This window comes from Bombina bombina, chromosome 4, assembly GCF_027579735.1.
Source record: "Bombina bombina isolate aBomBom1 chromosome 4, aBomBom1.pri, whole genome shotgun sequence".
Lineage (NCBI taxonomy): Eukaryota > Metazoa > Chordata > Amphibia > Anura > Bombinatoridae > Bombina > Bombina bombina.
The window spans coordinates 186,702,638-186,725,450 of NC_069502.1; the positions used below are offsets into that span (position 1 = coordinate 186,702,638).

The window sequence follows — 22,813 nt, forward strand, 5'->3', positions numbered from 1 at the left end:
TCATCTTCCTTACTCGTCGCTCTTCATCTGCTGCACCTCTCTGCCAATCCCTTCACTGGCTTCCTCTTGCCTCTAGGATTAAACATAAAATCCTCACCCTGACATATAAAGCTCTCAACTGCACTGCTCCCCCCTACATCTCAGAACTTGTCTCTAGATACTCTCCCTCCCGTCCCCTTCGATCAGCTCAGGATCTCCTCCTCTCTTGTTACTTCCTCACATTCACGTTTACAGGACTTCTCCAGACTGGCCCCCATCTTGTGGAAATCCCTGCCTCGCTTCATAAGACTCTCCCCTAGTTTTTACAGCTTCAAGCACTCCCTAAAAACTCTACTATTCAGGGATGCATATAACCAACACTAACCTTCCCTAACGCCATTGCTTTCCCCTTGAATCCCTCCTTTTTTATACCAATAATTAAAGTTTGATTTTTTAATAAGAACTTAATTCATATACTTTTGTGAGCTGATATATTCAGCCTAGTTATTTAAGTAATAGGAAAGAGTGCTAGTTAATCCCTTTCTTGTCCCCCATTCCTTGTTGTTTTGAACTATTATGTAAAGGGCAGCACCGAGATCATTGATCTTTATTTCCTTAGAATATTACTCACAGTGCCAATATTCTTCTTCTGTTTATGAATAACATATCAGCATGTTGCCTTTTTTCTTTTCTAACCATTATAATTAATAATAATGGGCTACTCCACAGCAACTTAAACATATTTATTAATATGGAAGTGAAAAAGCTTTGGGTGGGGATGAAATAAATTTTATTCAATTATTTGTTTTAAAAAAAATACAGAATGAAGACATTTCATTTACATAAAGTGTTGTGGTCCATATGAACGTTTTTCTTACGTAAGCCTACATCCCTACTTAACCTATTGCTTGTCCTTTAAGACACATAATACATTTTATTACTAGACCAGAGGTTTATATTACATAATAAATTGTCTTTACTGAAACAAAACATCAGTGACATAATAACATAACAAGTAAAATAAATTCAAGGTTAAAAAAATATTTTATTTTATAGGGAAATAGAAGTCAAAATTAAACTTGCTCTATTCAGATAGTGTACTATTTTACCTTATTCTTTTGGTAGCCTTTGTTGAAACTTGCCCCCTTGAGGACTATGTGGCAGGATGTTATACAGTGACGGATAACCTTAGCATCCCAGATGTTTTAAAAAATACATTTCCCCTGATGCTTAGGCACTCTGCAGTCTGGTTGAGCATCATTGGACATGTAGTTCTGAAACATCGGGGCTGCTAAGGTTATCCATCACTGAGACAGAGCAAACTTGTGAGCCTACAACAATATGCACTCATGAAAAGGAGCTAAAGGGACATGAACACACACATTTATTCTTTCATGATTTAGATAGAGCATCCAATTTACTTCTATTGTCATACTTACTTCATTCTCATGGAATTCTTTGTTGAAGAGCGTAGCTATTGTGGTAGCAGTTTTGCAAGAATGCTTTTGAGCACTAGATGGCAGCAGTGTTTGCACAATGTATAACATTGTTAAAAACATTCTTGCACAACTGCTACCATATAGGGCACCAGACAAATGCGCATGCACCTGAGTCTACCTACCTACTATTTAATGAAAGATACCAAGAAAACAAAGTAAATTGTATAGTGTTTTTTTATTTATTATACACTCTATATAATGAAAGAAAAATTGTGCGTTTCATGTCCCTTTGAGTTTCCACCAAGGAGACCATGAGAAATATATTTTTATTGATTTTTCAAGAATATAACAATAATACAACGCATAATATTATCAACTTCTACATGGTTACATATATTTATCCTTTTAAAAACATACGGGTTTCAGTTGTCAATCTCGGTATAGTCCAAATGTGTTCAAGGTGATCGGTCATATGTGAGATGTTATTACAGAAACAGTTAAATAATAGACTTTATTTTCCAACTGTTATGGAATTTTTGTAGCAATAATGTGTTATTATCAGACGGAATCCATGATATTATTAGATAAGGATCTATTCACATAGGCAGGGTCAGGAAGGGGAAGGTCAAAATTATGAAGAAAAGGTGTGAGAGGGAGGAGAAGAGGAATAAGAAAAAAAAGGGGGGGGGGGAGGCGCAATAAAGAACTAAAAACCAGACTTTATTGTCTCTGGTTGTAATGGTGTAGGCCGTAGGGGATTAAATAAATCGAAGCGAAGTCATCTGGGTAGCCAGGTATCCCAAACAGACCAGTATTTCTCCATTTGGTCAATTGAGTTAAAGAAATGTTTTTCCATCTTGGCCATGAAATCGACCACTGCACTTATTTCAACAAGACACGGAGGACCAGGTTTTTTTCCATGCCCGACCTATGCATAGCTTAGTAGCAGTAAAAATACAGATAATTAATCTCCTTGACGTATCTGGTATGGTATTTTCTATGAGATGTAGTAGAACACTAGAGGGGGACAAGGTAAGTGTGAAACCTAAAGAGGAACACAGTCTCTCAAGGTCTTCCCATAGTGATGTGAGTTTTGGGCAACTCCACCATATATGCATGTCTGACCCGACCTCTCCGCACCCTCACCAACACAACAGTGAAATTGTCGGATACATCTTTGCCAGTTTAAGGGGAGTTCTGTGCCATTTTAGTAATAACTTAATGTATATCTCTAGCATAATAACACAATGTACTGTCTTTTTTGTTAAAGAAATGGCTCTGTCACAGTCTTGGTCTGTGAAAGTAGTTTCCATTTCCTTACTCCATGCCTTAATTTGGCAGGGTAGTCCAGGAATAAGATCTGAGAGGTGAAGGTTATAATGTATTGTAAGAGGTTTAAAGAGTTTAGTTCCATTTATCCATCTCCTCTCCCATATCATACCCTTCCTAATGAAACATTTGGGGAACCCCGAATTTTTGAGGAAGCTCAAGATTCAAAACATTCAAAGAATAGCCAGGAGGGAGGTGGGGAGAAATTTGTAAAATTGATTATTTATTTTTTTAGTTGCATGCTCTATCTGAACCTTGGATGTTTAATTTTCACTTCTAATACTCTTTAAAAAAAATTCACAAGGCTCATTTTTTGAAAGTAATCCTGATTAACTTTAAGATGCATTTTGGTGGAGAAAATTTATGATCAGTGTATTTTTATGTAATATATTTACTAGATACAGAATTTAAATTAAGTTGGCACAGTTGGGATTAATATATGCCATATACTGTATGTTGCACCTGGTAGCAGGAATCTTATCACAAGTTAGTCCTGCATTTTTTTTTGTGGTAACTAAATATTTCATATGCAATATTATATTATTATAATTATTTAAACAAAAGTGTCTGGGATTGGCAGAAATTAACAGTATTGTTGGTCTACTGGTTTAAAGTAACCCTTGACATCTACAGTTGGTAAATTACATTAACTTTATATTCTCTTTAAAGAAAGGTCAAAATTTAAATGTGCATTTTAATTTTCAATAGAAGCATTTTTGCAGTATACCTACATTAGCAAAACTGCTTCTAGTTAAACATATTACTGTTTTTCAGTGGCATATGCACATATGCTGTGAGGGCCCTGTGCACAAGTATTCAAACACTACACCTTCTTAGAGAGTCAGCAGTTGCTTGTATGACACAAATTAAGTTTTCACAGACACAATACACACCACCTCAAGCACTCTGAGCATGAATACTGTTGCACGGGCCCTCACAGCATATGTGTGTATGCCACAGAAAAACAATAATAATATTGCAAAAATGTTTCTATTTAAAGTTGAAATACAAGCATGCATATTTCAATCTTGACCTTTCTATCTCTTAAAAGAAGTAACTTCAAAAAAGATAGGTAAATGTATCCGAAGATATAAAAATATTCAAATTTACCATCTATTAACAGAGTTGATTTCAAAGAAAGTCCTAATTATTCATGGATATATAAAATGTTTGTTGAGCATGCTTTGAGAACTGAAGTTTAAACCGAGAACTAGTTCTGTGATGAGTGTACATTACAATATCCAACATTTTCGAGTCATCAAAAACAGTGTAGGCATTTTTTTGTAAAGAGTGAAGAAACCTATATGTATTCCATATATTTACAGATGTACAATACAAAACATAAGCAGCTTTTTTACACATATATTAATAAAATGGTGTTTGTAGATTTTTTTCATTACAGACTTACAAAAACAAATTACACATTTTCTTTATCAAACTCACAGATAAAATACATAGTAATAAGGCAAGAAACATCATTCCATCCTCCTGAAGCAACCATTTCTGCACAGTCCTCCTCATCATAAGCATTATTGGGTTCTCCCTGACGCCATTTGTTGAAGGTCTGCATTGGAGATCGGTCAGAATAAACAAAATGGCCTTCTTTTTCCAAATCATTGATACCAATGAAAACCCTTGTTAGACCGGATTGGTTAATGTACGAGGCAATCAGACTATTGGTTGCATCATCTTTGGGCATGCTCAGAGTTCCACCTCTTCCATGGCAGTAAGACTGGGCATCAGTATACTTCTTTTCTTCTTTCACAAGTAGGTAGATCTTAGTATCTGTCTCACGCACACCAGCAACAACTGCGGGGGAGGGCAGTGCTGAAAAGTGAGCACTCAAATTTCTATAACAAGCTTAATACATATAAAAGACTTTACTATGAATATATTTAGCTAGCTGCAGGCTGAGTGGTCAGTATTTGGTAATTAAAGCATCCTACCTATAATAACCCATGCAATTTTCAACAAAAACATAATTTATGTAAGAACTTACCTGATAAATTCATTTCTTTCATATTAGCAAGAGTCCATGAGCTAGTGACGTATGGGATATACATTCCTACCAGGAGGGGCAAAGTTTCCCAAACCTCAAAATGCCTATAAATACACCCCTCACCACACCCACAAATCAGTTTAACGCATAGCCAAGAAGTGGGGTGATAAGACAAAAGTGCGAAAGCATAAAAAATAAGGAATTGGAATAATTGTGCTTTATACAAAAAATCATAACCACCACAAAAAGGGTGGGCCTCATGGACTCTTGCTAATATGAAAGAAATGAATTTATCAGGTAAGTTCTTACATAAATTATGTTTTCTTTCATGTAATTAGCAAGAGTCCATGAGCTAGTGACGTATGGGATAATGACTACCCAAGATGTGGATCTTCCACGCAAGAGTCACTAGAGAGGGAGGGATAAAATAAAGACAGCCAATTCCGCTGAAAATAATCCACACCCAAAATAAAGTTTAAATCTTATAATGAAAAAAAATGAAATTATAAGCAGAAGAATCAAACTGAAACAGCTGCTGAAGTACTTTTCTACCAAAAACTGCTTCAGAAGAAGAAAACACATCAAAATGGTAGAATTTAGTAAAAATATGAAAAGAAGACCAAGTTGCTGCTTTGCAAATCTGATCAACCGAAGCTTCATTCCTAAACGCCCAGGAAGTAGAAACAGACCTAGTAGAATGAGCTGTAATCCTTTGAGGCGGAGTTCTACCCGACTCGACATAAGCATGATGAATTAAAGATTTCAACCAAGATGCCAAAGAAATGGCAGAGGCCTTCTGACCTTTCCTAGAACCGGAAAAGATAACAAATAGACTAGAAGTCTTCCGGAAATTCTTAGTAGCTTCAACATAATATTTCAAAGCTCTAACTATATCCAAAGAATGCAATAATCTCTCCTTAGAATTCTTAGGATTAGGACACAATAAAGGAACCACAATTTCTCTACTAATGTTGTTAGAATTCACAACCTTAGGTAAAAATTTAAAAAATCAGAAAAGGAGACTCACAAGAAAGAGCAGATAATTCAGAAACTCTTCTAGCAGAAGAGATGGTCAAAAGAAACAAAACTTTCCAAGAAAGTAATTTAATGTCCAATGAATGCATAGGTTCAAACGGAGGAGCTTGAAGAGCCCCCAGAACCCAATTCAAACTCCATGGAGGAGAAATTGACTTAATAACAGGTTTTATACGAACCAAAGCTTGTACAAAACAATGAATTTCAGGAAGATTAGCAATCTTTCTGTGAAAAAGAACAGAAAGAGCAGAGATTTGTCCTTTCAAGGAACTTGCAGACAAACCTTTATCCAAACCATCCTGAAGAAATTGTAAAATTCTCGGAATTCTAAAAGAATGCCAGGAAAAATGGTGAGAAAGACACCAAGAAATGTAAGTCTTCCAAACTCGATAATATATCTTCCTAGATACAGATTTACGAGCCTGTAACATAGTATTTATCACAGAGTCAGAGAAACCTCTTTGACTAAGAATCAAGCGTTCAATCTCCATACCTTTAAATTTAAGGATTTGAGATCCTGATGGTAAAAAGGACCTTGCGAAAGAAGGTCTGGTCTTAACGGAATAGTCCACGGTTGGCAAGAGGCCATCCGGACAAGATCCGCATACCAAAACCTGTGAGGCTATGCTGGAGCCACCAGCAGAACAAACGAGCGTTCCTTCAGAATCTTGGAGATTACTCTTGGAAGAAGAACTAGAGGTGGAAAGATGTAGGCAGGATGATACTTCCAAGGAAGTGACAATGCATCCACTGCTTCCGCCTGAGGATCCCTGGATCTGGACAGATACCTGGGAAGTTTCTTGTTTAGATGAGAAGCCATCAGATCTATTTCTGGAAGTCCCCACATTTGAACAATCTGAAGAAATACCTCTGGGTGAAGAGACCATTCGCCCGGATGTAACGTTTGGCGACTGAGATAATCCGCTTCCCAATTGTCTATACCTGGGATATGAACCGCAGAAATTAGACAGGAGCTGGATTCCGCCCATACCAGTATTCGAGATACTTCTTTCATAGCCAGAGGACTGTGAGTCCCTCCTTGATGATTGATATATGCCACAGTTGTGACATTGTCTGTCTGAAAACAAATGAACGATTCTCTCTTTAGAAGAGGCCATGACTGAAGAGCTCTGAAAATTGCACGGAGTTCCAAAATATTGATTGGTAATCTCACCTCCTGAGATTCCCAAACCCCTTGTGCTGTCAGAGACCCCCAAACAGCTCCCCAACCTGTCAGACTTGCATCTGTTGAAATTACAGTCCAGGTCGGAAGAACAAAAGAAGCCCCCTGAACTAAACGATGGTGATCTGTCCACCACGTCAGAGAGTGTTGTACAATCGGTTTTAAAGATATTAATTGAGATATCTTTGTGTAATCCCTGCACCACTGGTTCAGCATACAGAGCTGAAGAGGTCGCATGTGAAAACGAGCAAAGGGGATCGCGTCCGATGCAGCAGTCATAAGACCTAGAATTTCCATGCATAAGGCTACCGAAGGGAATGATTGTGACTGAAGGTTTCGACAAACTGAGATCAATTTTAGACGTCTCTTGTCTGTCAGAGACAGAGTCATGGACACTGAATCTATCTGGAAACCTAAAAAGGTTACCCTTGTCTGAGGAATCAATGAACTTTTCGGTAAATTGATCCTCCAACCATGATCTTGAAGAAACAACACAAGTCGATTCGTATGAGATTCTGCTAAATGTGAAGACTGAGCAAGTACCAAGATATCGTCCAAATAAGGAAATACCACAATACCCTGTTCTCTGATTACAGACAGAAGGGCACCGAGACCCTTTGTAAATATTCTTGGAGCTGTTGCTAGGCCAAACGGCAGAGCCACAAACTGGTAATGCTTGTCTAGGAAAGAGAATCTCAGAAACTGATAGTGATCTGGATGAATCGGAATATGCAGATATGCATCCTGTAAATCTATTGTGGACATATAATGCCCTTGCTGAACAAAAGGCAGGATAGTCCTTATAGTTACCATTTTGAATGTTGGTATCCTTACATAACGATTCAATATTTTTAGATCCAGAACTGGTCTGAAGGAATTCTCCTTCTTTGGTACAATGAAGAGATTTGAATAAAACCCCCGCCCCTGTTCCAGAACTGGAACTGGCATAATTACTCCAGCCAACTCTAGATCTGAAACACATTTCAGAAATGCTCGAGCCTTTGCTGGATTTACTGGGACACTGGAAAGAAAAAATCTCTTTGCAGGAGGCCTTATCTTGAAGCCAATTCTGTACCCTTCTGAAACAATGTTCTGAATCCAAAGATTGTGAATTGAATTGATCCAAATTTCTTTGAAAAAACGTAATCTGCCCCCTACCAGCTGGGCTGGAATGAGGGCCGCACCTTCATGTGGACTTGGGAGCTGGCTTTGGTTTTCTAAAAGGCTTGGATTTATTCCAGACTGGAGATGGTTTCCAGACTGATACCGCTCCTGTGGATGAAGGATCAGGCTTTTGTTCCTTATTGTGACGAAAGGAACGAAAACGATTATTAGACCTAAATTTACCTTAGATTTTTTATCCTGTGGTAAAAAAGTTCCTTTCCCTCCAGTAACAGTTGAGATAATAGAATCCAACTGAGAACCAAATAATTTATTACCCTGGAAAGAAAGGGAAAGCAAAGTTGACTTAGAAGACATATCAGCATTCCAAGTTTTAAGCCATAAAGCTCTTCTAGCTAAAATAGCTAGAGACATATACCTGGCATCAACTCTAATGATATCAAAGATGGCATCACAAATAAAGTTATTAGCATGTTGAAGAAGATTAACAATGCTATGAGAATTATGATCTGTTACTTGTTGCGCTAAAGCTTCTAACCAAAAAGTTGAAGCTGCAGCAACATCCGCTAAAGATATAGCAGGTCTAAGAAGATTACCTGAACATAAGTAAGCTTTTCTTAGAAAGTATTCAATCTTCCTATCTAAAGGATCCTTAAAGGAAGTACTATCTGCCGTAGGAATAGTAGTACGTTTAGCAAGAGTAGAGACAGCCCCATCAACCTTAGGGATTTTGTCCCAAAACTCTAATCTGTCAGATGGCACAGGGTATAATTGCTTAAAACGTTTAGAAGGAGTAAATGAATTACCCAAATTATTCCATTCCCTGGAGATTACTTCAGAAATAGCATCAGGGACAGGAAAAACTTCTGGAATAACTACAGGAGATTTAAAAACCTTATTTAAACGTTTAGATTTAGTATCAAGAGGACCAGAATCCTCTATTTCTAATGCAATTAAGACTTCTTTAAGTAAAGAACGAATAAATTCCATTTTGAATAAATATGAAGATTTATCAGCATCAACCTCTGAGACAGAATCCTCTGAACCAGAGGAACCATTATCAGAATCAGAATGATGATGTTCATTTAAAAATTCATCTGAAAAATGAGAAGTTTTAAAAGACCTTTTACGTTTACTAGGAGGAATAACAGACATAGCCTTCTTAATGGATTCAGAAACAAAATCTCTTATGTTAACAGGAACACTCTGAGTATTAGATGTTGACGGAACAGCAACAGGTAATGTAACATTACTAAAGGAAATATTATCTGCATTAACAAGTTTGTCATGACATTCATTACAAACAACAGCTGGAGGAACAGATACCACAAGTTTACAGCAGATACACTTAACTTTGGTAGATCCAGCACCAGGCAGCGATTTTCCAGAAGTATCTTCTGACTCAGTGTCAATCTGGGACATCTTGCAATATGTAACAGAAAAAAACAACATATAAAGCAAAATTGATCAAATTCCTTAAATGACAGTTTCAGGAATGGGAAAAAATGCCAGTGAACAAGCTTCTAGCAACCAGAAGCAATAAATAATGAGACTTAAATAATGTGGAGACAATAATGACGCCCATATTTTTTCGCGCCAAAAAAGACAGCCACATTATTTGGCGCCTAAATGCTTTTGGCGCCAAAAATGACGCTATATCCGGAACGCCGACACTTTTGGCGCAAAAAAAAGTAAAAAATGACGCAACTTCCGGCGACACGTATGACGCCGGAAACAGAAAAAAAGTTTTTGCTCCAAAAAAGTCCGCGCCAAGAATGACGCAATAAAATGAAGCATTTTCAGCCCCTGCGAGCCTAACAGCCCACAGGGAAAAAAAAGTCAAAATTTTAAGGTAAGAAAAAAATTGATTTATTCATATGCATTATCCCAAATATGAAACTGACTGTCTGAAATAAGGAACGTTGAACATCCTGAGTCAAGGCAAATAAATGTTTGAATACATATATTTAGAACTTTATATAAAAGTGCCCAACCATAGCTTAGAGTGTCACAGAAAATAAGACTTACTTACCCCAGGACACTCATCTACATGTAGTAGCAAGCCAAACCAGTACTGAAACGAGAATCAGTAGAGGTAATGGTATATATAAGAGTATATCGTCGATCTGAAAAGGGAGGTAAGAGATTAATCTCTACGACCGATAACAGAGAACCTATGAAATAGACCCCGTAGAAGGAGATCATTAAATTCAAATAGGCAATACTCTCCTCACATCCCTCTGACATTCACTGCACGCTGAGAGGAAAACCGGGCTCCAACCTGCTGCGGAGCGCATATCAACGTAGAATCTAGCACAAACTTACTTCACCACCTCCATAGGAGGCAAAGTTTGTAAAACTGATTTGTGGGTGTGGTGAGGGGTGTATTTATAGGCATTTTGAGGTTTGGGAAACTTTGCCCCTCCTGGTAGGAATGTATATCCCATACGTCACTAGCTCATGGACTCTTGCTAATTACATGAAAGAAAAGACTAGTCTGTTTGGATATTAATCTATTGGCACTGCTATATATTATTTACATACTTAAAGGGACAGTCAACACCAGAATTGCTGTTGTTTAAAAAGATAGATAATCCCTTTATTACCAATTCCCCAGTTTTGCATAACCAACACAGTTATAATAATACGCGTTTTACCTCTGTGATTACCTTTTATCTAAGCCTCTGCAAACTGCCCCCTTATTTCAGTTATTTTGACAGACTTGCGTTTTAGACAGTCAGTGCTGACTTCTAGGTAACTTCACGTGCGTGAGCTTAATATTATCTATATGACACACATGAACTAACGTTCTCTAGTGGTGAAAAACTGTCAAAATGCATTTAGATTATAGGCAGCCTCCAAGGTCTAAGAAATTAGCATATGAACCTACATAGGTTTAGCTTTCAACTAAGAATACCAAGAGAACAAAGCAAAATTGGTGATAAAAGTAAATTGGAAAGTTTAATTTGGACTTGACTGTCCCTTTAAATGGATAAAAAAAAATCAAAACTAAAACATGCATGGCTGCCTTTCAATTTTAAATAGAAGCATTTTGTAACATACTCCTGTTACTTCTGTTATTACTGTTTTTAAGAGGCATATGCTCATATGCTGTGCCGTGTGCACCAGCATTTAAACACCACACCTTGTCAGAAAGCAGTGCCTTATATGACACAAGTTAAAGGGACATGAAACTCAAATTCTTTCTTTCATGATTCAGATAGAACAAATTTAAACAACTTTCCAATTTACTTCTATTATCTAATTTGTTTTGTTTTCTTGCTATTCTATTTTGAAAAGGATACCTAGGTAGGTTTAGGAGCTGCTGATTGGTGCCTGCACCTACATGCCTCATGTTATTGGCTCATCTGGTTTTGAGTTAGCTCCCAGTAGTGCATTGTTGCTTCTTCAACAAAGGATGACGCAAATTGGATAATATAAGTAAATTGGAAAGTTGTTTAAAACTGTATTCTCTATCTGAATCACAAAAGAAAAAATGTGGGTTTCATGTCCCTTTAAGTCTTTACTGATGCATTGCACACCACCATTAGCTCCCTGAGCCTCCAGTCACACGTAGTTCCTTTTTTTTTAGTTAATGAATGTAAAATGTAAAAATGCTTTATTCAGGCACATTTAAATGTTGGCCTTTCTTACCCTTAAACCTGCACTGTTGTTTATATTGGAAGTGTATTCCACAAAATATTGCTGGATAAAAATGGTAATCACTGTTTTTATTGGATCGTATTCTTTTACTTTCCACTGTGTTTTTGCACCAATATTTTACAAAAGGATTTGTCACTAACAGGAACTGAATATGCAGCTTATGTCTTTAATTACAATTTGAATCTACCCCATACTAGTAAGAATAACCTGTGTACTATAAGTGCCATAACCTATGCAATTGAATCTACCCCATACTAGTAAGAATAACTTGTGTACTATAAGTGCTATAACCTATGCAATTGAATCTACCCCATACTAGTAAGGATAACTTGTGTACTATAAGTGCTATAACCTATGCAATTGACTCTACCCCATACTAGTAAGGATAACTTGTGTACTATAAGTGCTATAACCTATGCAATTGACTCTACCCCATACCAGTAAGGATAACTTGTGTACTATAAGTGCCATAACCTATGCAATTGACTCTACCCCATACTAGTCAGGATAACTTGTGTACTATAAGTGCCATAACCTATGCAATTGACTCTACCCCATACTAGTATGGATAAGTTGTGTACTATAAGTGCCATAACCTATGCAATTGACTCTACCCCATACTAGTAAGGATAACTTGTGCACTATAAGTGCCATAACCTATGCAATTGACTCTACCCCATACTAGTAAGGATAACTTGTGTACTATAAGTGCTATAACCTATGCCATTGACTCTACCCCATACTAGTAAGGATAACTTGTGTACTATAAGTGCTATAACCTATGCAATTGACTCTACCCCATACTAGTAAGGATAACTTGTGCACTATAAGTGCCATAACCTATGCAATTGACTCTACCCCATACTAATAAGGATAACTTGTGTACTATAAGTGCTATAACCTATGCAATTGACTCTACCCCATACTAGTAAGGATAACTTGTGTACTATAAGTGCCATAACCTATGCAATTGACTCTACCCCATACTAGTAAGGATAACTTGTGTACTATAAGTGCCATAACCTATGCAATTGACTCTACCCCATACTAGTAAGGATAACTTGTGTACTATAAGTGCCATAACCTATGCAATTGACTCTACCCCATACTAGTAAGGATAACTTGTGCACTATAAGTGCTATAACCTATGCAATTGACTCTACCCCATACTAGTAAGGATAACTTGTGCACTATAAGTGCCATAACCTATGCAATTGACTCTACCCCATACTAGTAAGGATAACTTGTGCACTATAAGTGCCATAACCTATGCAATTGACTCTACCCCATACTAGTAAGGATAACTTGTGCACTATAAGTGCCATAACCTATGCAATTGACTCTACCCCATACTAGTAAGGATAACTTGTGTACTATAAGTGCTATAACCTATGCAATTGACTCTACCCCATACTAGTAAGGATAACTTGTGTACTATAAGTGCCATAACCTATGCAATTGAATCTTTAATAAGTATCGGCAGCTGAGGCTAAGCATGTAGGGTATTACATACTGGTGAATGAGACATTGCTTCTTACTGGGGCAATAACCCCATCAGCTCTATCTCAATTGATTTCACTTTTACTTTTTGTGATATAATAAAAGGTTTGCAACGTGAGAGCTGTTGGTTTGTTTCCTACTTGTTTTTGTTTTATAATTCCAGCAAATTGGTTATGGTCCACAGCTTATTAAAGAGAAATGAAACCCAAACATGTTCTTTTATGAATCATATAGAGAATTCCGTTGTAAACCATTTTTCCATTTTACTTCTATTATCGACGTTTCTTCGTTTTCTTGTTATCCTTAGTTGAAAAACAGGAAAGTCAGTTCAGGAGCGTGCACGTGTATGCATGACTATATGGCAGCAGTTTTGCAACAATGTTATACATTAGCAAGAGCACTAGATGGCAGCTCTATTTCCTGTCATGTGGTGCTCCAGACATGTGCATGCTACCTATATAGATATCTTTTCAACAAAGAATAACAAGAAAACGAAAACAACATTCCAATTTACTTCTAGTATCAAATTTACTTTATTCTTTAGTATCCTTTGCTAAAGGCCCACCAATTCACTACTGTTGGGTAGCTGAACACATCTAGGAAGCCAATGACAAGAGACAAATGTGTGAAGCCACCAGTCACCAGCTAGGTTGAAGTAGTATAGGATATGTACATATTATTTTTCAGCAAAGGATACCAATTGAACAAAGCAAATTTGAAAATAGAAGTGAATTTAAAAGTGTATTAAAATGACACTTTCTGTCTAATCAGGCAAGTTTAACTTTCCTTTCCCTTTAAGATATATTGTATAATATGTAGCAGCTCTGCTAGTTTAGATTACTTTTGTTATTGCAAGCTCTGTATTACAGCAGTAAAGCCAAAAGTAAACAAATTAATTACATAGATCATGCCATTTTACATAATCTCCCAATTTACTTCTGCTATAAGTTTTGCCTAATTCTCTTGGTATTCTTTACTAAGGAGTAATTTCTTCTAATTAAAGGGATATGAGACCGCCAACAAATATTTTGTGATTCAGAGCAAACCATTTTTAGGAAGTTTCCAATTTACTTCTATTATCAAATTTGCTTCGTTCCCATGATATTCTGTGTTGAACAGATACCTAGGTAGGCATCTGGAGCATTACATGGCAGGAAACAGTGCTGCCATTTAGTGCTCTTGCAAATGGATACAATTCTTGCAAAACTGCTGCCATAGAGTGCTCCAGAAATAAGCCGACTCCTAAGCTTACATCCCTGCTTTTCAACAAAAGATATCAAGAGAAAAAAAGAAAATTAGATAATAGAAGTAAATTAGAAAGTAAAATAGCATACTCTATCTAAATCGAGAAAGAAAACATTTGGGTTTCATATCTCTTTAACTATAAATAGAAAATAAGGAAAACGGTTTATTTTTGTTACAAATATGATTATGGCCATGATATTTATATAAATGTGTCAAATAACTGCATTATTTATATTATATATTTGCACTTTTATATATTTATCATTCCCCTAAATAATTCAAGTTTCTATTAAAAAAGACAGAAAACTGTTACGTACCATTTTTTACAAACTTTAGTTCTGTGGTCAGCTGTGCAACTTGGATATCCATTTCCCCAACAGCCTTTCTCAGCTGTCCACACTCACATGGTATTCCTAAAAAATGATAAACGTCACTGCGTCAATTCCTTACATAGGAGATGTGGTAATAAGAGTGATAATGAGAAAGTCAGTGATATAGAAAGTCCTGGGTACAGCTATATACATTATTATAACTACTTCATAGTCATTTGATTTATAAAAGTATTTTTCTGTGAACAAGCAAAATTATATTGCAATGACACAATGAATTATTCAAAGTGAGTCATACTTTCATATGTACATTATTAACTCTCACATGCAAAATATGCTTAAGTGAAGCACTAAAAAGGGCTAGACAATATAAAAAAAATACATTTACATTATATATATATATATATACTGTATATATATATATATATATACTGTATATATATATATATATATATATATATATATATATCTATTTGATTAGACAATTTCTCCATTGAGAAGATACTATGTACTTGTTGCGGTCATTCTGGGCTGTGCATTGCCTGGGCAGTGTGCATTATTACAACAACATTTGTTCATTTGTGAAGTGAACATTTTGGGCGCGATCCGATATACGGCGTAGTTTTTGGCGCAAGCAAGGGAACCCGCGCCGCCCATAGTTTCACCTTGCACATCGGGGTATTACATATATGGCGCCGGCAGTTGCTAAAGTGCCGTAAGTCGGATAAACTAGCAATGTCCAGAAATGAACGTAACTACAAATTTCTGGAGTCGCAGTGACTTACGGCACTTTAGAAACTGCCGGCGCCTAAGAAAACTAACTAAAATATCAAATCTCCCGTAATGGTCTAACCTGCCTCCCAAAAATAAGCTCGACACGTATACCCCTATATCCGCAATCCCCCCCTCTCACTCCTAATAATAAATGTATTAACCCCTAGACCGGCAATAAGCCTAATTATTAACCCCTAAACCGCCATAGCCCACACCGCAATAAACCTATCTTAGTATTAACCCCTAAACCGCCGTTCCCGGACCCCGCCGCCACCTACATTAAATGTATTAACCCCTAATCTGACCCCCCTACACCGCCATCACCTACATTATATGTATTAACCCCTAAACCGCCGCTCCCGGACCCCGCCGCACCTAAATAAAGTGTTTAACCCCTAAACCGCCGCTCCCGGACCACGCCGCCACCTACATTAAATTTATTAACCTCTAATCTGACCCCCCTACACCGCCATCACCTACATTATATGTATTAACCCCTAAACCGCCGCTCCCGGACCCCGCCGCACCTAAATAAAGTGTTTAACCCCTAAACCGCCGCTCTCGGACCCCGCCGCCACCTACATTAAATTTATTAACCTCTAATCTGACCCCCCTACATCGCAGCCACCTACATTAAATAAATTAACCTCTAATCTGACCCCCCTACACCGCCGCCACCTACATTAAATGTATTACCCCCTAAACCTAAGTCTAACCCTAACACCCCCCTAATTTAATTATTATTTAAATAAATCTAAATAATATTACTATTATTAACTAAATTATTCCTATTTAAAACTAAATACTTACCTATAAAATAAACCCTAAGATAGCTACAATATAATTAATAATTACATTGTAGCTATTTTAGGATTTATTTTTATTTTACAGGCAACTTTGTATTTATTTTGAGAAGAACCTGTGTAAGCAGAAAACAGAGGCACCTCATGGGACAGTATCGTCAGCAGAAGAACAAAGTAACACAGCAGCCCAAAGTGGGGGTACTCACAAATGTAGCGGCATAAACGTATGCCTCACAGCGCAGGACGGGAACTTTGGTCGCCCGACAGACAAACACACTGAAAACTGCACGTGGAATCCAGGAACCAATCGGCAGTAGCTTACGGGACAACGTCACGATGGGAGATGTCTGTAAAGTAACCAGTCACCAGCCTCGGCAGTAAGATATACAGGTCAGCGGACCAACCATAAACATCAAGCGTAGAGCAGGTGATGTATTTATTTTAACTAGGTACAATAGCTTTTAAATAGTTAATAACTATTTAATAGCTACCTAATTCAAATAATTACAAAATTACCTGTAAAATAAACCCTAACCTAAGTTACAAATACACCTAACACTACACTATCAATAAATAAATTAAATTAGTTAACTACAAATTAGCTAAAATAAAATACAATTAAATTAAATAAACTATATTACAAAAAAACAAACACTAAATTACAGAAAATAAAAAAATATTACAAGAAGTTTAAACTAATTACACCTAATCTAAGCCCCCTAATAAAATAAAAAAGCCCCCCAAAATAATAAAATGCCCTACCCTATACTAAATTACAAATAGCCCTTAAAAGGGCTTTTTGCGTGGCATTGCCCCAAAGTAATCAGCTCTTTTACCTGTAAAAAAAAAAAGACAATACCCCCCCAACATTACAACCCACCACCCACACACCCCTACTCTAAAACCCACCCAATCCCCCCTTAATAAAACCTAACAATACCCCATTGAAGATCACCCTACCTTGAGCCGTCTTCACCCAGCCGGGCACCAGTGGTCATTCGATGGGGCAGAAGAGGACATCGGGACCGGCAGAAGTCTTCATCCTATCTGGGCAGAAGAGGACATCCGGACTGGCAGACATCTTCATCCAAGCGGCATCTTCTATCTTCATCCATCCGACGAGGAGCGGCTCCATCTTGAAGACCTCCGGCGCGGAGCATCCTTCCTGGCCGACGGACTAACAACGAATGACGGTTCCTTTAAATGATGTCATCCAAGATGGCGTCCCTTGAATTCCGATTGGCTGATAGAATTCTATCATCCAATCGGAATTAAGGTAGGAAAAATCCGATTGGTTGATTTAATCAGCCAATCGGATTGAAGTTCAATCCGATTGGCTAATTGGATCAGCCAATAGAATTGACGTTGAACTTCAATCTGATTGGCTGATTAAATCAACCAATCATATTTTTCCTACCTTAATTCCCATTGGCTGATAGAATCCTATCAGCCAATCAGAATTCGAGGGACGCCATCTTGAATGATGTCATTTAAAGGAACCGTCATTAGTCGTTAGTCCGTCGGCCAGGAAGGATGCTCCGCGCCGGAGGTCTTCAAGATGGAGCCGCTCCTCGTCGGATGGATGAAGATAGAAGATGCCGCTTGGATGAAGATGTCTGCCGATCCAGATATCCTCTTCTGCCCGGATAGGATGAAGACTTCTGCCGGTCCGGATGTCCTCTTCTGCCCCATCGGATGACCACTGGTGCCCGGCTGGGTGAAGATGGCTCAAGGTAGGGTTATCTTCAATGGGGTAGTGTTAGGTTTTATTAAGGGGGGATTGGGTGGGTTTTAGAGTAGGGGTGTATGGGTGGTGGGTTGTAATGTTGGGGGGTATTGTCTTTTTTTTTTACAGGTAAAAGAGCTGATTACTTTGGGGCAATGCCCTGCAAAAAGCCCTTTTAAGGGCTATTTGTAATTTAGTATATGGTAGGGCATTTTATTATTTTGGGGGGCTTTTTTATTTTATTAGGGGGCTTAGATTAGGTGTAATTAGTTTAAACTTCTTGTAATATTTTTTTATTTTCTGTAATTTAGTGTTTGTTTTTTTTGTAATATAGTTTATTTAATTTAATTTAATTGTATTTTATTTTAGCTAATTGTAGTTAATTAATTTAATTTATTTATTGATAGTGTAGTGTTAGGTGTATTTGTAACTTAGGTTAGGGTTTATTTTACAGGTAATTTTGTAATTATTTTAACTAGGTAGCTATTAAATAGTTAATACCTATTTAATAGCTATTGTACCTAGTTAAAATAAATACAAAGTTGCCTGTAAAATAAAAATAAATCCTAAAATAGCTACAATGTAATTATTAATTATATTGTAGCTATCTTAGGCCTAGATTTGGAGTTTGGCGGTAGATGGGCTGTTAACGCTACGCAGGCTTTTTTCTGGCCGCACCATAAAATTAACTCTGGTATCGAGAGTTCAAAAAAATGCTGCGTTAGGCTCCAAAAAAGGAGCGTAGAGCATTTTTACCGCAAATGCAACTCTCAATACCAGAGTTGCTTACGGACGCGGCCAGCCTCAAAAACGTGCTCGTGCACGATTCTCCCATAGGAAACAATGGGGCTGTTTGAGCTGAAAAAAAACCTAACACCTGCAAAAAAGCAGCGTTCAGCTCCTAACGCAGCCCCATTGTTTCCTATGGGGAAACACTTCCTAAGTCTGCACCTAACACCCTAACATATACCCCGAGTCTAAACACCCCTACCCTTACACTTATTAAGCCCTAATCTGCCGCCCCCGCTATCGCTGACCCCTGCATTATATTATTAACCCCTAATCTGCCGCTCCGTAAACCGCCGCAACTTACATTATCCCTATGTACCCCTAATCTGCTGCCCCTAACACCGCCGACCCTATATTATATTTATTAACCCCTAACCTGCCCCCCACAACGTCGCCGCCAGCTACCTACAATAATTAACCCCTAATCTGCCGACCGCAAAGCGCCGCCACCTACGTTATCCTTATGAACCCCTAATCTGCTGCCCCTAACACCGCCGACCCCTATATTATATTTATTAACCCCTAATCTGCCCCCCTCAACGTCGCCGACACCTGCCTACACTTATTAACCCCTAATCTGCCGAGCGGACCTGAGCGCTACTATAATAAAGTTATTAACCCCTAATCCGCCTCACTAACCCTATCATAAATAGTATTAACCCCTAATCTGCCCTCCCTAACATCGCCGACACCTAACTTCAATTATTAACCCCTAATCTGACGACCGGAGCTCATCGCTACTATAATAAATGTATTAACCCCTAAAGCTAAGTCTAACCCTAACACTAACACCCCCCTAAATTAAATATAATTTAAATCTAACGAAATTAATTATCTCTTATTAAATAAATTATTCCTATTTAAAGCTAAATACTTACCTGTAAAATAAACCCTAATATAGCTACAATATAAATTATAATTATATTGTAGCTATTTTAGGATTAATATTTATTTTACAGGCAACTTTGTATTTATTTTAACCAGGTACAATAGCTATTAAATAGTTAAGAACTATTTAATAGTTACCTAGTTAAAATAATAACAAAATTACCTGTAAAATAAGTCCTAACCTAAGTTATAATTAAACCTAACACTACCCTATCAATAAATTAATTAAATAAAATACCTACAATTACCTAAAATAAAACCTAACACTACACTATCAATAAATAAATTAAATACAATTTCTACAAATAACTACAATTACATAAACTAACTAAAGTACAAAAAATAAAAAAGAACTAAGTTACAAAAAATAAAAAAATATTTACAAACATAAGAAAAATATTACAACAATTTTAAACTAATTACACCTACTCTAAGCCCCCTAATAAAATAACAAAGACCCCCAAAATAAAAAAATTCCCTACCCTATTCTAAATTAATAAATTTAAAAGCTCTTTTACCTTACCAGCCCTGAACAGGGCCCTTTGCGGGGCATGCCCCAAGAAAATCAGCTCTTTTGCCTGTAAAAAAAAACATACAATACCCCCCCCCAACATTACAACCCACCACCCACATACCCCTAATCTAACCCAAACCCCCCTTAAATAAACCTAACACTAAGCCCCTGAAGATCTTCCTACCTTGTCTTCACCTCAACAGGTATCACCGATCCGTCCTGGCATCCGGTGCTGAAGAGGTCCAGAAGAGGCTCCAAAGTCTTCCTCCTATCCGGCAAGAAGAGGACATCCGGACCGGCAAACATCTTCATCCAAGCTGCATCTTCGATCTTCTTCCATCCGGTGCGGAGCGGGTCCATGTTGAAGAATCCGACGCGGATCCATCCTCTTCTTCCGGCGTCTCCCGATGAATGACGGTTCCTTTAAGGGACGTCATCCAAGATGGCGTCCCTCGAATTCCGATTGGCTGATAGGATTCTATCAGCCAATCGGAATTAAGGTAGGAATATTCTGATTGGCTGATGGAATCAGCCAATCAGAATCAAGTTCAATCCGATTGGCTGATCCAATCAGCCAATCAGATTGAGCTCGCATTCTATTGGCTGATCGGAACAGCCAATAGAATGCAAGCTCAATCTGATTGGCTGATCGGAACAGCCAATAGAATGCAAGCTCAATCTGATTGGCTGATTGGATCAGCCAATCGGATTGAACTTGATTCTGATTGGCTGATTCCATCAGCCAATCAGAATATTCCTACCTTAATTCCGATTGGCTGATAGAATCCTATCAGCCAATCGGAATTCGAGGGACGCCATCTTGGATGACGTCCCTTAAAGGAACCGTCATTCGTCGGGAAACGCCGGAAGAAGAGGATGGATCCGCGTCGGATGCTTCAACATGGACCCGCTCCGCACCGGATGGAAGAAGATCGAAGATGCAGCTTGGATGAAGATGTTTGCCGGTCCGGATGTCCTCTTCTTGCCGGATAGGAGGAAGACTTTGGAGCCTCTTCTGGACCTCTTCAGCACCGGATGCCAGGACGGATCGGTGATACCTGTTGAGGTGAAGACAAGGTAGGAAGATCTTCAGGGGCTTAGTGTTAGGTTTATTTAAGGGGGGTTTGGGTTAGATTAGGGGTATGTGGGTGGTGGGTTGCAATGTTAGGGGGGGGGTATTGTATGTTTTTTTTTACAGGCAAAAACATAATTTATGTAAGAACTTACCTGATAAATTCATTTCTTTCATATTAGCAAGAGTCCATGAGCTAGTGACGTATGGGATATACATTCCTACCAGGAGGGGCAAAGTTTCCCAAACCTCAAAATGCCTATAAATACACCCCTCACCACACCCACAATTCAGTTTAATGAATAGCCAAGAAGTGGGGTGATAAAAAAGTGCGAAAGCATATAAAATAAGGAATTGGAATAATTGTGCTTTATACAAAATCATAACCACCACAAAAAAAGGGCGGGCCTCATGGACTCTTGCTAATATGAAAGAAATGAATTTATCAGGTAAGTTCTTACATAAATTATGTTTTCTTTCATGTAATTAGCAAGAGTCCATGAGCTAGTGACGTATGGGATAATGATTACCCAAGATGTGGATCTTTCCACACAAGAGTCACTAGAGAGGGAGGGATAAAATAAAGACAGCCAATTCCTGCTGAAAATAATCCACACCCAAAATAAAGTTTAACGAAAAACATAAGCAGAAGATTCAAACTGAAACCGCTGCCTGAAGTACTTTTCTACCAAAAACTGCTTCAGAAGAAGAAAATACATCAAAATGGTAGAATTTAGTAAAAGTATGCAAAGAGGACCAAGTTGCTGCTTTGCAAATCTGATCAACCGAAGCTTCATTCCTAAACGCCCAGGAAGTAGAAACTGACCTAGTAGAATGAGCTGTAATTCTCTGAGGCGGAGTTTTACCCGACTCAACATAGGCAAGATGAATTAAAGATTTCAACCAAGATGCCAAAGAAATGGCAGAAGCTTTCTGGCCTTTTCTAGAACCGGAAAAGATAACAAATAGACTAGAAGTCTTTCTGAAAGATTTAGTAGCTTCAACATAATATTTCAAAACTCTAACAACATCCAAAGAATGCAACGATTTCTCCTTAGAATTCTTAGGATTAGGACATAATGAAGGAACCACAATTTCTCTACTAATGTTGTTGGAATTCACAACTTTAGGTAAAAATTCAAAAGAAGTTCGCAACACCGCCTTATCCTGATGAAAAATCAGAAAAGGAGACTCACAAGAAAGAGCAGATAATTCAGAAACTCTTCTGGCAGAAGAGATGGCCAAAAGGAACAAAACTTTCCAAGAAAGTAATTTAATGTCCAATGAATGCATAGGTTCAAACGGAGGAGCTTGAAGAGCCCCCAGAACCAAATTCAAACTCCAAGGAGGAGAAATTGACTTAATGACAGGTTTTATACGAACCAAAGCTTGTACAAAACAATGAATATCAGGAAGAATAGCAA

The 22,813-nt window shown here is 37.8% G+C and overlaps 1 protein-coding gene across 4 annotated transcripts in view; it reads right to left on the reverse strand.

The window, feature by feature from the left end:
• Positions 1-1,004: 1,004 nt before the first annotated feature.
• The window catches only part of COLEC11 (collectin subfamily member 11), a 116,522-nt gene continuing 94,713 nt past the window's right edge, over positions 1,005-22,813 (reverse strand). For 3 of the 4 annotated variants that reach the window (XM_053709718.1, XM_053709719.1, XM_053709717.1), the window contains 2 exons: positions 14,812-14,907; positions 1,005-4,574 (listed from right to left, as the gene is read on the reverse strand). In XM_053709718.1, coding sequence (XP_053565693.1) covers positions 4,165-4,574; positions 14,812-14,907 — 506 coding nt within the window. In that variant the 3' untranslated portion in view covers positions 1,005-4,164. The remainder of the gene's footprint in view (positions 4,575-14,811; positions 14,908-22,813) is intronic. The other variant, XM_053709720.1, reaches the window with a different exon arrangement.